Source organism: Ipomoea nil, unplaced genomic scaffold (genome assembly GCF_001879475.1).
Source record: "Ipomoea nil cultivar Tokyo-kokei standard unplaced genomic scaffold, Asagao_1.1 scaffold0688, whole genome shotgun sequence".
Taxonomy (NCBI): Eukaryota; Viridiplantae; Streptophyta; class Magnoliopsida; order Solanales; family Convolvulaceae; genus Ipomoea; species Ipomoea nil.
Genome location: NW_017617116.1, coordinates 6,098,732 through 6,110,907, shown reverse-complemented (window position 1 = coordinate 6,110,907; position 12,176 = coordinate 6,098,732). Strand labels below are relative to the sequence as shown.

At 33.1% G+C, this 12,176-nt stretch overlaps 1 protein-coding gene across 1 annotated transcript; it reads left to right on the top strand.

Moving 5' to 3' along the window:
- Positions 1-5,917: 5,917 nt before the first annotated feature.
- LOC109175324 (mitogen-activated protein kinase kinase kinase NPK1-like) lies at positions 5,918-11,491 on the top strand. The gene is made up of 17 exons (XM_019324579.1): positions 5,918-6,353; positions 6,470-6,511; positions 6,954-7,019; positions 7,099-7,209; positions 7,399-7,479; positions 7,580-7,657; positions 7,741-7,823; positions 8,075-8,156; positions 8,271-8,371; positions 8,461-8,500; positions 8,698-8,757; positions 8,849-8,883; positions 8,960-9,185; positions 9,286-9,519; positions 9,613-9,947; positions 10,050-10,111; positions 10,955-11,491. The coding sequence occupies exons 1-17, from the start codon at positions 6,039-6,041 to the stop codon at positions 11,056-11,058; spliced, it is 2,055 nt and encodes a 684-aa protein (XP_019180124.1). The 5' UTR covers positions 5,918-6,038; the 3' UTR covers positions 11,059-11,491.
- Positions 11,492-12,176: the final 685 nt, after the last annotated feature.

Sequence of the window (12,176 nt, the reverse complement as noted above, 5' to 3'; positions counted from 1 at the left end):
CAGTTAAGAGTAAAAACTCATCCCTACAACAATGCAGAACCAAGCATCACCTTTTCTTTGGATACAATTTTAATTAAACTTTTGATGCTTGCAAATCACAAAATGAAGTACTCATCTACATTGAACTCAAGGTCTAACGTAATAACTTAGACGTGAGTTGAGCTTTCCTTCACTTGCAATTAAATAATTAGGCTTTCCATATCCCTTTCGATGTACCATGTCCCTTGCAAGGACTCTTGCAAACGGATCCGTTAAAACCGGGACTGTACCAAGTCCAGTGCTACAACACTATTACCTAGGATTTCCCACATAGCTAAGTCACAAGCCTATGTGTCTTCATTTGCCATTATAAACACTTGTTTATATGATATGGCCAGTGTAGTAGCGCTGTCATAATGTACTAAACTGGTGACATCGGTTTTGGCCAAACCAGAATCTAAATAATTAAATTCCTTAGCCAATCAACTTATTTGCATGCCGAAGCCAACACAAGAAATTCATATGCCGTAGTTGAAAACGCAACTTTGCTTTTAGAAATCCATAAAACTACACCTCCTCCAAGCAGAAATATCCATCTACTAATTGAGAAACAGGTTTCATGATTAGACATTCAACTGGCATTAGAAAATCTTTTCAGAATGGAAATCTCTATTAAATATACTAAACCATAATTTATGGTTTTATTCAAGTATATCAGAATTTCTTTTAATCCCATCCACTTAGCCAACCGAACATGATGATAGATAGAATTTTAATATTCTATTGATGAACTGGTGAAATAAAATATTTAATTGATTATACCGAAACCCACTTTATAGGTTCCTAGTCAATAAATATTTATATCATGCAAATTCTACAACCAAGAATTTCAATCATCATGTTGAACTTATTAGCAGTAAGAACTTCTTAAAATAAAAATTCAACCTCCTCCATTTGAGACATCATCAACTTTGGAGAATAAACCTCCTCCATTCAGAGAACATCAACTTTGGAGAATAAACCATTTTGATTTTAAGCTTTTAACTTTTCATGTTTCTTCTAAACTGAAGAATCATACCAACTTAAATCATAATCCATGATTTAAATTTAAACTTTCTTTTCACTGCTAATTGTCAGCCATACTAGATAAACCAGTAAACTTTTTGGCTTTCAATATTTTAACACATTCTCAATATGAGAAACTTTGTGTTAAACATTCATAAATTTTTATGAATTTCATTATGCATACTTCATGCATAAAAGTTTCTGTATGCCTTTATAAGAAATATAACATAATATTTCCTGGGCTTTCTGCCTTTATCAGAAATATAACAAATATTTCAAAGGCTTCCTGCCTTAATCAGAAATATAACAAAATATTTCAGACTTTCACAAGGATAAAACATCTGTGTGCTAAAATAATCAATAATGTCATGCAGGACATTAAAACAATTCCACAACTTTTGTAACCATGCAGAACACAATAGATAAATTAATATCACCAAATTAATATGAATTGACATATTTATAGCACCTCAAGATCCAACATATTATATATGTATCTTGTATACCATGCATGCAACCGAGACAGAGTCTCAATATAAAATTATTTATATACATGCATAAACATATCCTTATATCTATCAGACTATGCAAAACTCAAAAGAATCTCATGCATATCTTCGAGACATGATCCAGAACTTAACCAGTAAGTAAAATAAAACTTACGTACCTGCCGAAGCCGATACAAAAATATAAAAGGTACTGTACCGATCACATCCTGTAACTTGTATCTGCCTTGATAATCCATCTCTTCCGGCCTTTGATACGCTGAAACCGCACACCCCACCGTGGAGAAAACATATCTTCTCGTTCCAAATAAATCATTGCTTATAAAATGATTTATTTATATAAAATCATTTTCACGTCTCACTAATCATCTTGGTATAATCTAATACCCCATGAATTTAAGTGAAGATGAAAACAAAACTGCATAGCATGCATTTAAATCACCATGCCAGGAACACCATGCAAAAATCGCATGAAAGCCTTCTTGTACAATAGAAAGTGATTTCTGTCATCCTTACCACCAAATTCGAAATTCTCATTCCGAAATATTTCCGTGATTGAAAACTGTTCACGCCTGGCATCTTGTCTTCAAAACTTTCAAGGCAAGACCAATGATCACAGGTTTATAAATTTTAAAGCTTATAGATTGTTGGAAAACGTGCTTGTAAGCTGTAATACATTTGAGATACAACAATAATACAGAATACAACAGGGAACAAAAACTGGATCATTTGATATCTTCAGGCGTGTAATCACTTTCCTATAAGCTTTAAATCTCCCTCTATAAAAGCAACAAGGTTCAAGATTTAATCTTATTGGATACAAGAAGATGAATGAAATTCTCAAGTTGCTATGTTTGAGAATTTCCTGTAGAATTGTAAGCCTGTGAAATGTCTTGGTTTCCTGCAAGTTGATTGCCTCCATCAATTGCCTGTTTTCTTTTTCTATGTGTATTCTTCAGATGTTTCTCCAGATATTTATATAAAATAAATATAGCAGTTAGGAGAAGTTACATGGAAGTTATAGGAGTTCAAAACTCAACTTCCATAAGATATATCTTATCTGATATATCAGGCATGGGAAAAATATATCTGAATATTATAAATATTCATATGATATGGACCTTCGTAGGTTCATGCACTGCATACAAATTAACAAAGTAAAATATATATATTATATATATTTACTAGTAATTCACCCGCGCGATGCACGGGAAAAAATTATGTTATTATAAATATAAATAAAAAATAGAAAAACTTAAATATTTTAAATTATTTAATATAATAATATTTTTGAACTTCCATTGGTCAAGTATTTATTATTTTTATAGAATACAAAATTAAAATTAAAATTAAAATTAAAATTAAAATTAAAATTTTGTATGATTAATATAATCTCTAATTATGTGCATATTCAAATAAATTTATAGAGAGAATTTACATAATTACATTGATTTATTCTTAATTGTATTTCATCTATATTATAATTTTCACAATATGAATAATAATTAAGATAATTACATTTGGAAAACAAATTTCAAACTTTGTATGTGTAAATTTAAACTCTAATTGAACACATATTTTATATGATTATATAATATATAGCTATTTTATTTTTCAAAAGTATATTTTTATATGATTATATAATATATAGCTATTTTATTTTTCAAAAGTATATTTTTTATATGATTATATAATATATAGCTATTTTATTTTTTAAATGTTGTGATGAATTAAGTTTTCTTTTTCAAAAAAAAAATGTTGTGTTTTTTTTTTTAAATAAAAAATGTTGTGGCATTAATTGTAACATTAATTATTTCCCAAACCATATAGCTTTATTATATAAAGGATTAACTCATTGCATGTTAACATGCAAAATAAATAAATAAATAAATAATATATATTAATACTTATATGCACGCAGCAGACACAAATCAACCACATTGCTTTTTGAAATTAACTTTCGTTAATTTCATGCGGCCGAAAGGAGCAAACCATTTTATGCATCAATTCGTGTACTTCTTTGGTCAAGACGAATTCATTGTCAAAATTCAATAAATCATTAAGCAGCACACGAAAGTTACGCATGCACCGATTTATTAAGTAACACGAATCGTATCCATTCGTTGAGCACGAAAGACTCGTGTAACCCAACGAAACAAACAAAATGCATGTCATCAACTCGTTAAATTCGAATCTTTCGATTCGTTAAATTAACAAATTTGATACAACCGAATCCATCGTTTGAATAACGATTTGTACACAACGATTTGTACGCAACATTCATATTTCCCAACTTACTTTCTACCAAACCAAAATAATATTTATAACTCCACAACTCCAAATATTATTTAAGCTTTTCATGGTAGTTCATCTGAACCATTAATTCTCATTACTATATAAATCTCTAACAGTGGTGAGGTGGTGGTAGTGGCAGTGGTGGTGAAACAAGAAATAAATTTAATTAGCGGTAAAATAAAAAATATATATAAATGTGTGTGTGTGTGTGTATATATATATATATATATATAGGGATGCACTCAGGTGCGAATAAGTGCCCAGGAGGGAATATGCGAACGAATTCGCGCGCGACACGTGTCCAGATCTAATAGATTAAAAAAAAATGCGATGACATTTTCGTAAATAATTGAACATCGAAGTGCAAGTAAAATCACTTACAAGTGCACCTACTTTCACCTATAAGTGAATGTAATATATATATATATATATATATATATATATATATATATATATATATATATAACCATGTATGTAAGGGTATTTTTTTGTATTGAGTTAATGCCATATAGGGTCCTCCTAGTATAATGATTTTGCCACGTTTAGTCCTAAACTTTCAAAATGACTATTTGTGATCCTTCGACTTTCAAATTTAACCATTAGTGGTCCAAGTTAACCACTTATGGTCCTTTAACTTTCAAAATTTAATCACCCGTGGTCCTCTTGAAAGGACCATGGTTAGTTAAATTTCGAAAGTTGAAGGACCATGGGTGGTTAACTTGGACCATGAATGGTTAAATTTGAAAGTCGAAGGACCACAGATGGTCAATTTAAAAGTTTAGGACTAAATGTGACAAAATCACTATACTCGGAGGACATCAGATAATATTAACTCTTTTGGCATTTGTAATCTAAAAGCTATTTCAATAAGCATGGGAATAGCTAATACTAAGGCCCCCTATGAATGACTATTCCCCTTGCAAAGGGAACATGTCATTCCTAGGAATAGTATTTTCATGACAAAGTGACGAACCAAACAATGAAATAAGTTTATTCTAAAGAATGTCATTCCATTCGTGACCTATTCCATGAACCAAACATGTCATAAGATTTTTTAAATTCAATATATCACGCCTATAGTCATTTTGTTCTTCACGTGTGGAGTACTATAAAAACATTTTTAAAAACGGATAAAAGCGATTATATAAATCTAATGCAAGTCACTTATATCGTGCTAGAAATGAGTGGATTGGTTTAACAATTATACAAATATAGCGCATATTACTTCTATCGCGTCAGTAATGAGTGGACTGATATAGCAATTATACAAATCTAGCACGAATCACTTCTATTTGTCATCAATTATACAAATCTAATGCAGGTCACTTATATCGTGCCAGCAATGAGTGGATTAGTTTAACAATTATACAAATATAGCGCATATTACTTCTATCGCGTCAGTAATGAGTGGACTGATATAGCAATTATATAAATCTAGCGCGAATCACTTCTATCTGTCATCAATGAGCGGATCAATTTAGAAAATCATCCAAAATTGCAAGACAAGTCCGGAAAAGTACAACTAAATGTCAATTAATTTATACATTTAACTATCATTTTTTAATCTCTATTAAACTTGACACCAATATTATATAATGAGTGCAAGAAGAGGCTTACACCTTGTCATTGTCTAGTAACTAAGGAAAAAACAAAGAACACAAAACAATTTCCATACACACACACACAAAAGATAAAAATAATGTATGTGAAATCTTCTTATAATATATACACTAAAGAATACATGCATAGTTGTATCATGTATAATGAAAATAAATGCATATGTAGTATCTAGACAAGGTTTTTTTTTTTTTTTTTTTTTTTTTTTTTAAGTTTACGACTACTATTTGAATATGCATTCTAAAAAGATACTGATTGACACACTAAATTTTTATTACATAAAATAGTTTGAATTATGCTAGGCTAAAAGCAGAAAGCAGATAACTAATGAGGTATAATTCGATAACTTATAGAAAATTTGGGTACAATTTCAAATATCTACAAATTATTTGCCTATTTCTCCAATTATTTTATTTTTGAAAAACAGATCCCTTTCTCTTTTCCCTCTCCTGTATTTCATCACTCATCACTCCAACGTTCGAATGCTAACCAGAGAAACCTAGAGATAAATCCTCTCTTTCTCTCTCTATCTCTCTCTAACTCAAATCTGCTCGAATTTGCGCGTTCTTCACTCAAATGCAGGATTTCATCGGATCAGTTCGCCGATCTCTGGTCTTCAAACCGTCCGGAGAATTGGACAATGGCGGCAGTGGCTTTGGTGGTTTTGTGGAGAAGATCGGATCCAGCATCCGGAAGTCGAGCATCGGTATATTCTCGAAGGCTCAGATGCCGGCTCTGCCATCGATTCCCAAACCAGAGCAAATGAAGCATTCCAAAGACGAAGCACCATCAATCCGGTGGCGTAAGGGAGAAATGATCGGCTGCGGTGCTTTTGGGAGAGTCTATATGGGGATGAACCTCGATTCTGGGGAATTAATCGCTGTAAAGGAGGTAAGCATTCATGTTCACTGTTGCAAATATTTAAAATAAATAAATAAATAATTTATGTATTTATTATTATTTGCTAGGGGCTTACATTTGAACTGTTTCGTTCTATTCAAATGCAGGTCTCGATTGCAGCCAATAGTGCTTCTAGAGAGAGGACGCAAGTAAGGGGTTTCGATTTATCTATTAGGCTGTTTTTACTGTACTAGCTTAGTTTGACATCATATATGTTTTCTCTGATATCTTGTTGGTTTTACCTTTTAGGGTGTAGTTATTTCTTTCAAGTTGGTCTAAGTATGAGGATAACCGGCTTTCTTGTGCAATTGATTGGATTTTAATTCAAATTAGTAACCATTTGACAGTTTTAGCTATAACACTTTAGGATAGTAATATTTTGCACTACAGACGGGTTTAACAGTGTTGATTTAAATTTGAGGCACAACTTGCTTGTTGCAGAACTTCAACCTGCTACTACTCATTTCATAGTAACAGTTGAGCAATTCATGATTGATTTTGAGATGCATAGAGCCATAGACAAGTTATTTTTTGAGGGGTTGCTCTGTCAGTTTGTAAAAATTACTGAATATATGTATTGGAAATATTTAGGCTCACATTCGAGAGCTCGAGGAAGAAGTGAATTTACTGAAGAATCTCACGCATCCAAACATTGTGGTGAGTATAGTCTCTTGTATTCTATGAGACTGAATTATATTCTCTTGCAGTTTAAAGACTATGTTCTTTTGTCTTTCAGAGATACTTGGGAACTGCAAGAGAGGAGGGGTCTTTGAATATATTGTTAGAATTTGTTCCAGGTGGCTCAATTTCATCTCTTTTAGGAAAATTTGGTTCGTTTCCAGAACCTGTAAGTAGTAACCTCCTACTCATATTTAAATAATGAATTTTCTTTGCCAATGATATATAGAATTGGGTGGAATCTCAAAATGTTTGTACTACCAATCTCCTTGATTTATTCCTGAAAATACTAAAGGCTGCTGAAATTTGGGCATCTGGTTATTGACACCTCCACATGTTTCTGTCTTCTTCTAATTAGGTTATACGAATGTACACAAAGCAATTGTTAATAGGACTGGAGTACTTGCACAAGAATGGGATTATGCACAGAGATATTAAGGTATTTCATTCATCTAATGTAGTTGTATATATGAAAATTTCTGCATGTACAGTGTGCTTTTCAATTGCAACTGAATTAATGAGGTGCATTCTTCATATAGGGAGCAAACATTCTTGTGGATAACAAAGGCTGCATTAAACTTGCTGACTTTGGCGCATCAAAGAAAGTCGTTGAATTAGTATGAACATTTTTGCTTGATTTCATTTTGAAATTTGTGTTCCTGTTAGAAAGCACTGCCATAACTGGGCAATTTTGCTGCAGGCCACTATGACTGGTGCCAAGTCAATGAAGGGTACTCCATATTGGATGGCTCCTGAAGTTATTCTCCAGACTGGGCATAGCTTGTAAGTATAAAAAACAATCAAATTTGCCGGTTGTCAAATTTTTTGTGAAATTTGTTTTAGATGTAGCTGTTAGTTTGTGCTGTCTACTAGTCATTACTGTCTCCATTGTAAACCTTTCTAAGTGCTGTTGTAGTGTTGTTCCTGTTATGCTCTTGATTTCTTTCTTCCTACAATCCTACTACACATTATGTGGAAAACATCAGATTTCTACCTTTTTGCTGTTTGACTCATTTGTTTCTGGCACATGATAGCTCTGCTGACATATGGAGTGTTGGTTGTACTGTTATTGAGATGGCCACTGGAAGGCCTCCATGGAGCCAACAGTATCAGGAGGTATAAATGATTGTCTTGTCACTCTATTGTTCACTAACTAGAGTCTATCATTGAACTTATAAAAGTAAAGTCGCATATTTGATGTACTAATAATGTAAATTGCTTATTTTGCAGGTTGCTGCTCTTTTTCATATTGGGACAACTAAATCTCATCCTCCTATCCCTGAACATCTCTCTCCGGAAGCCAAAGATTTCTTGCTAAAATGTTTACAGAAGTATGCCTTAATATTCTATATATTATGAGACTATTTTAGATGCCTTGCAAATATATGGGTATCCTTAACTTCTCATAATTTTGTTTCAGGGAACCAAACCTAAGAGCTACAGCTTCTGATTTGCTGCAGGTACTTTTCTAATACAACTTCTTTTCTTGTTTCTTTTCCCTCCATTTTTTTTCTTTTTAAATATTCCGGAGGCCAAGACACAATGACATGTGGATACATTATGCCTAGTCTTAGTTGTTGGAAAGAATGATATGACAACAGGAATATCAGAATACGCATGATCAAGCTTCTGACTGATCTTTTCTAATTTTGTTCAGCATCCATTTGTTACTGGAGAATATCACGAAAGCCATCCTATCCAACGCAATTCATTTATGGTCAGCAATATTTTGGACATATTTCTTTTCAGATTGTGCTATTTTGCTGTAGTTGTACCTTCACTAATACCTGCTATCTGAAAATCTTCAGAACAACTCTGGAAACAAGATGGCAGGACAGAAGTCGTAAGCATTTAGTTTTATGGTTTAGGTTGGTTCTGAATTTTAGATCTCCTGACCTAAGATTATATTTGAATTGCAGATTGAACTCTGAGACGAGAATTTCTTGCACTGGTTTGAAAGATGTTTGCAATATGGATGGTGTGAGGTGCTCGACAATATATCCTGAGAAGTTTTGTGAAAGAGAGTCATTTTGGAAGCCTGGAAATTCTGATGATGATATGTGTCAGATTGATTATGAAGATGATCTTCTGTTTGGTGATTCTATGAATTATTCATCTAAATTGACTTCCCATGATCTTAACAAGGTAATTATTCATTCCAGATCCTTCCTTTTGTGTTGTGTGGGATAGTAACTCAAAGGGATAGCTGAGAAACTCATGAATTTACACTTGTTTCTAAACCTAGAGTTTCAATCCTATCTGTGAGCCTGATGATGATTGGCAATCCAAATTTGATGCAAGCTCTGAGTTGGAGAAAAGCCGAGAAAATATTCTACCTAGTCAAGTTAATAATGAACTCGATAATAGCCCCATAGCTTTGGATAAGGACAGTGGCTTCACATTTCCACATGGGCACTCTGTAACTGAGGATGATGATGAACTGACTGAATCAAAAATTAGAGCATTTCTTGATGAAAAGGTACTGTTTGCTCAAATATATGTTCATAAAAAGATACTTGGCTTGTTGTTTTACATGTTAGATGGTGGATTCAATAGCCTCTTTCTGTTTTAGGCACTAGATCTGAAGAAGCTGCAAACACCTTTATATGAAGAATTTTATAATTCCCTGAATGCTTCCAGCACTCCAAGTCCTGCCAATAATAAGGAAAATGTTCCAAATAATCTGCACTTACCGCCTAAAGGCAAATCTCCTAAGCGGTATCTTAGCAGAAGACTTTCTTCTGCTGTTGAAATTGTCAGTAAACCCAGCGCAGTTTGTCATTCAAAACGGATATCAAATATTGGTGGTTTTAATTGTGAGGCTACACAGGATGTTCAATCACCTAGACTTGGTGAATTGAAAGAACTCATTCTAGATTCACAGCCCGAGCCAATCATCAATCCAAGGTTTGCCATTTCGATAATCTCTTGTGTTTCCTTTATTTTCTCTACATAAATTTCAGTAACCGTTTAACTTGAGTAATTGATAGTTTCCTTTCATAATGCAAGTGACTCTGAGATAAAGAAAAAATGGGAAGAAGAGCTTGGTGAAGAGATTGAGAGAACACGAGGCAAGTTTTGATGTGTTCTTTACTGTTCTGCATTACCTTCTAATCAATGATACATCTCTAGTTACTAAATGATACATCTCTAATTACTAAATGTTCTACACTTCTACCTGCATGCATTGCTGGAACTGACAATGATGTGGTACATGTCTAATTGTCTAGTAAATTTGGCTATTTTTTTGTAACTAAGATATATATGACCTTGGCTGTGATACCCAGCTTAAGCCGGTTTAAGATCATGTTAAATCTGTATGAACTAGAATTGTTCATTGCACCCAGTTCACAGATTGATTTTTTTCCTGCTTATCAAGCTAGTTGGCTCTTGTTTGTCATATACGCGCCAAAAACCTTTACACAATTACACCATTCAACTTCCAATAGGTAGTCGAAGCCATCAGACTACTTGACTTGATCTGCTACAATCAATCATTCCTATAATCTGTTTCCATCTTTTATTGTTGTGAATTTGTAAGGAAAAAGATCTAGAGAATCTTTGCAGAGGTCCATTTGTTCTAATGTTCTATGTTTAAGTAATCATTTTATTAGAACCAATGGTCCAACTGGAAATCTTGCTTTTTTATTTTATTTTATTTTATTTTTTATTACCATAGATAGTATTTAGTCTTCCCTTTTACTGCTTGTCTGGACACGTACTTATTCAAGCTAGAAACAGTCTTCCTGATACTCATTCCAGCAGTTATAGTTTTTGGTTTCTACACAACCACACCCCTGTAATCCCCCTCTACAATTTTCTGTGGTTATTTGCTGTCAAATGTCATTAAACTAATTCTATTATTGCAAGTCTTGATTTTCTGATGCATTGACTACCAAAATTGCAAAATGCAGAGATTATGCGTCAGGCCGGTGTACTGAAGACATCATCTCCCAAGGATCGAACACCAAATCGATTCAAAGATCGACTGAGGTTTGCTGCATCTCCAGGGTTATGAGACGCCCCAGCCACCACACAACTTATTATGAAATCAGTGCGTGTGCTTTTTTAAAAAATGTTACTTTAACAAATCTGGCAATTGCTGCACCCATAGGTTCTTGATGTCCCAGTCTGCTGTAGAGAAATGCAATTTTCCCTGAGGAGGAGAATAATATTCACCAAAAGATACTTGAACCTGATATGGTGATATCCTGGCTTGTGAGTGTATACATCCATCCATCCATCCATAGAATACAGCAGGGGGAAAACCAAAGAAGGAATCATACGTTTTCTCGTTGCTTTTAGTACATATTATTGCGTCTATTGTGTCACCATGAGAGTACCTCATGCCTACACTACCAGAGCTTCCTATTTAAACTCTGTAAGCTTCTTGGTGACTATTGTATTCTCAAAGTTTTTTGTAACTAACGTTTCAACTGTTTTCTTTTCCTTTTCCTCGTCTTAAGCACTAAAGCATGTGTGTGTCTGCTAAGTCATAAATCATAATCATAGCTTATGCTTTAATGTTCAAATCATTGAAATGACTAGTTTTCTAATATTGAGTTGAGTTCACGTTTACGGTGGAATCATCACTAATAGTGGTTCTACAAATATGAAAAATATCTTAGTGCAATGTACGTAAAATTTAGTTATATTTGTTATATTAGATTAGAGACTTTTGTTCTTTAATTAAGAGGAAAGTTTGTAGTCGGAAAGGGAATCACAAGGAGGTAAATCAATCTAAGTTGTTTATAGCTAACTGGCTTAAGAAGTTAAACTTGAAACTGAATTTGGAAGCTTCTAATTACCAAATGAATTGCATAACCAAGGGGGTGTTTGGTTGGATGAAAAACATTTTTCATGGAAAAGTTTTTCCTAAAAGTGGAGGAAAATGTTGTTTGGTTGGATGGAAAATATTTTCCATTGGAATTTCACTTCCTGAAAGTAAAGGAAAACAAAACCTGAGCAAAATATTAAGTATTTTGTTTCTCAAAGGATTTGGGAAGAAAGTATAACACAATTGGACTATTTTACTCTCATCAAAGTTTATTAATTACACATGTATATATAATATTAGGGTATATTCATAATTCCCTATCATTCCAAACTTAACCAAACAATGAAATTCATATTCCC

Bases quoted from the DNA above. Each gene is read 5' to 3' on its own strand.
- LOC109175324 (XM_019324579.1), top strand. From the start codon at position 6,039: ATGCAGGATTTCATCGGATCAGTTCGCCGATCTCTGGTCTTCAAACCG. The intron at 7,658-7,740 runs GTATGAACATTT...ATTTTGCTGCAG, and splicing joins CAAAGAAAGTCGTTGAATTA to GCCACTATGACTGGTGCCAA. The intron at 9,948-10,049 runs GTTTGCCATTTC...TCATAATGCAAG, and splicing joins GAGCCAATCATCAATCCAAG to TGACTCTGAGATAAAGAAAA.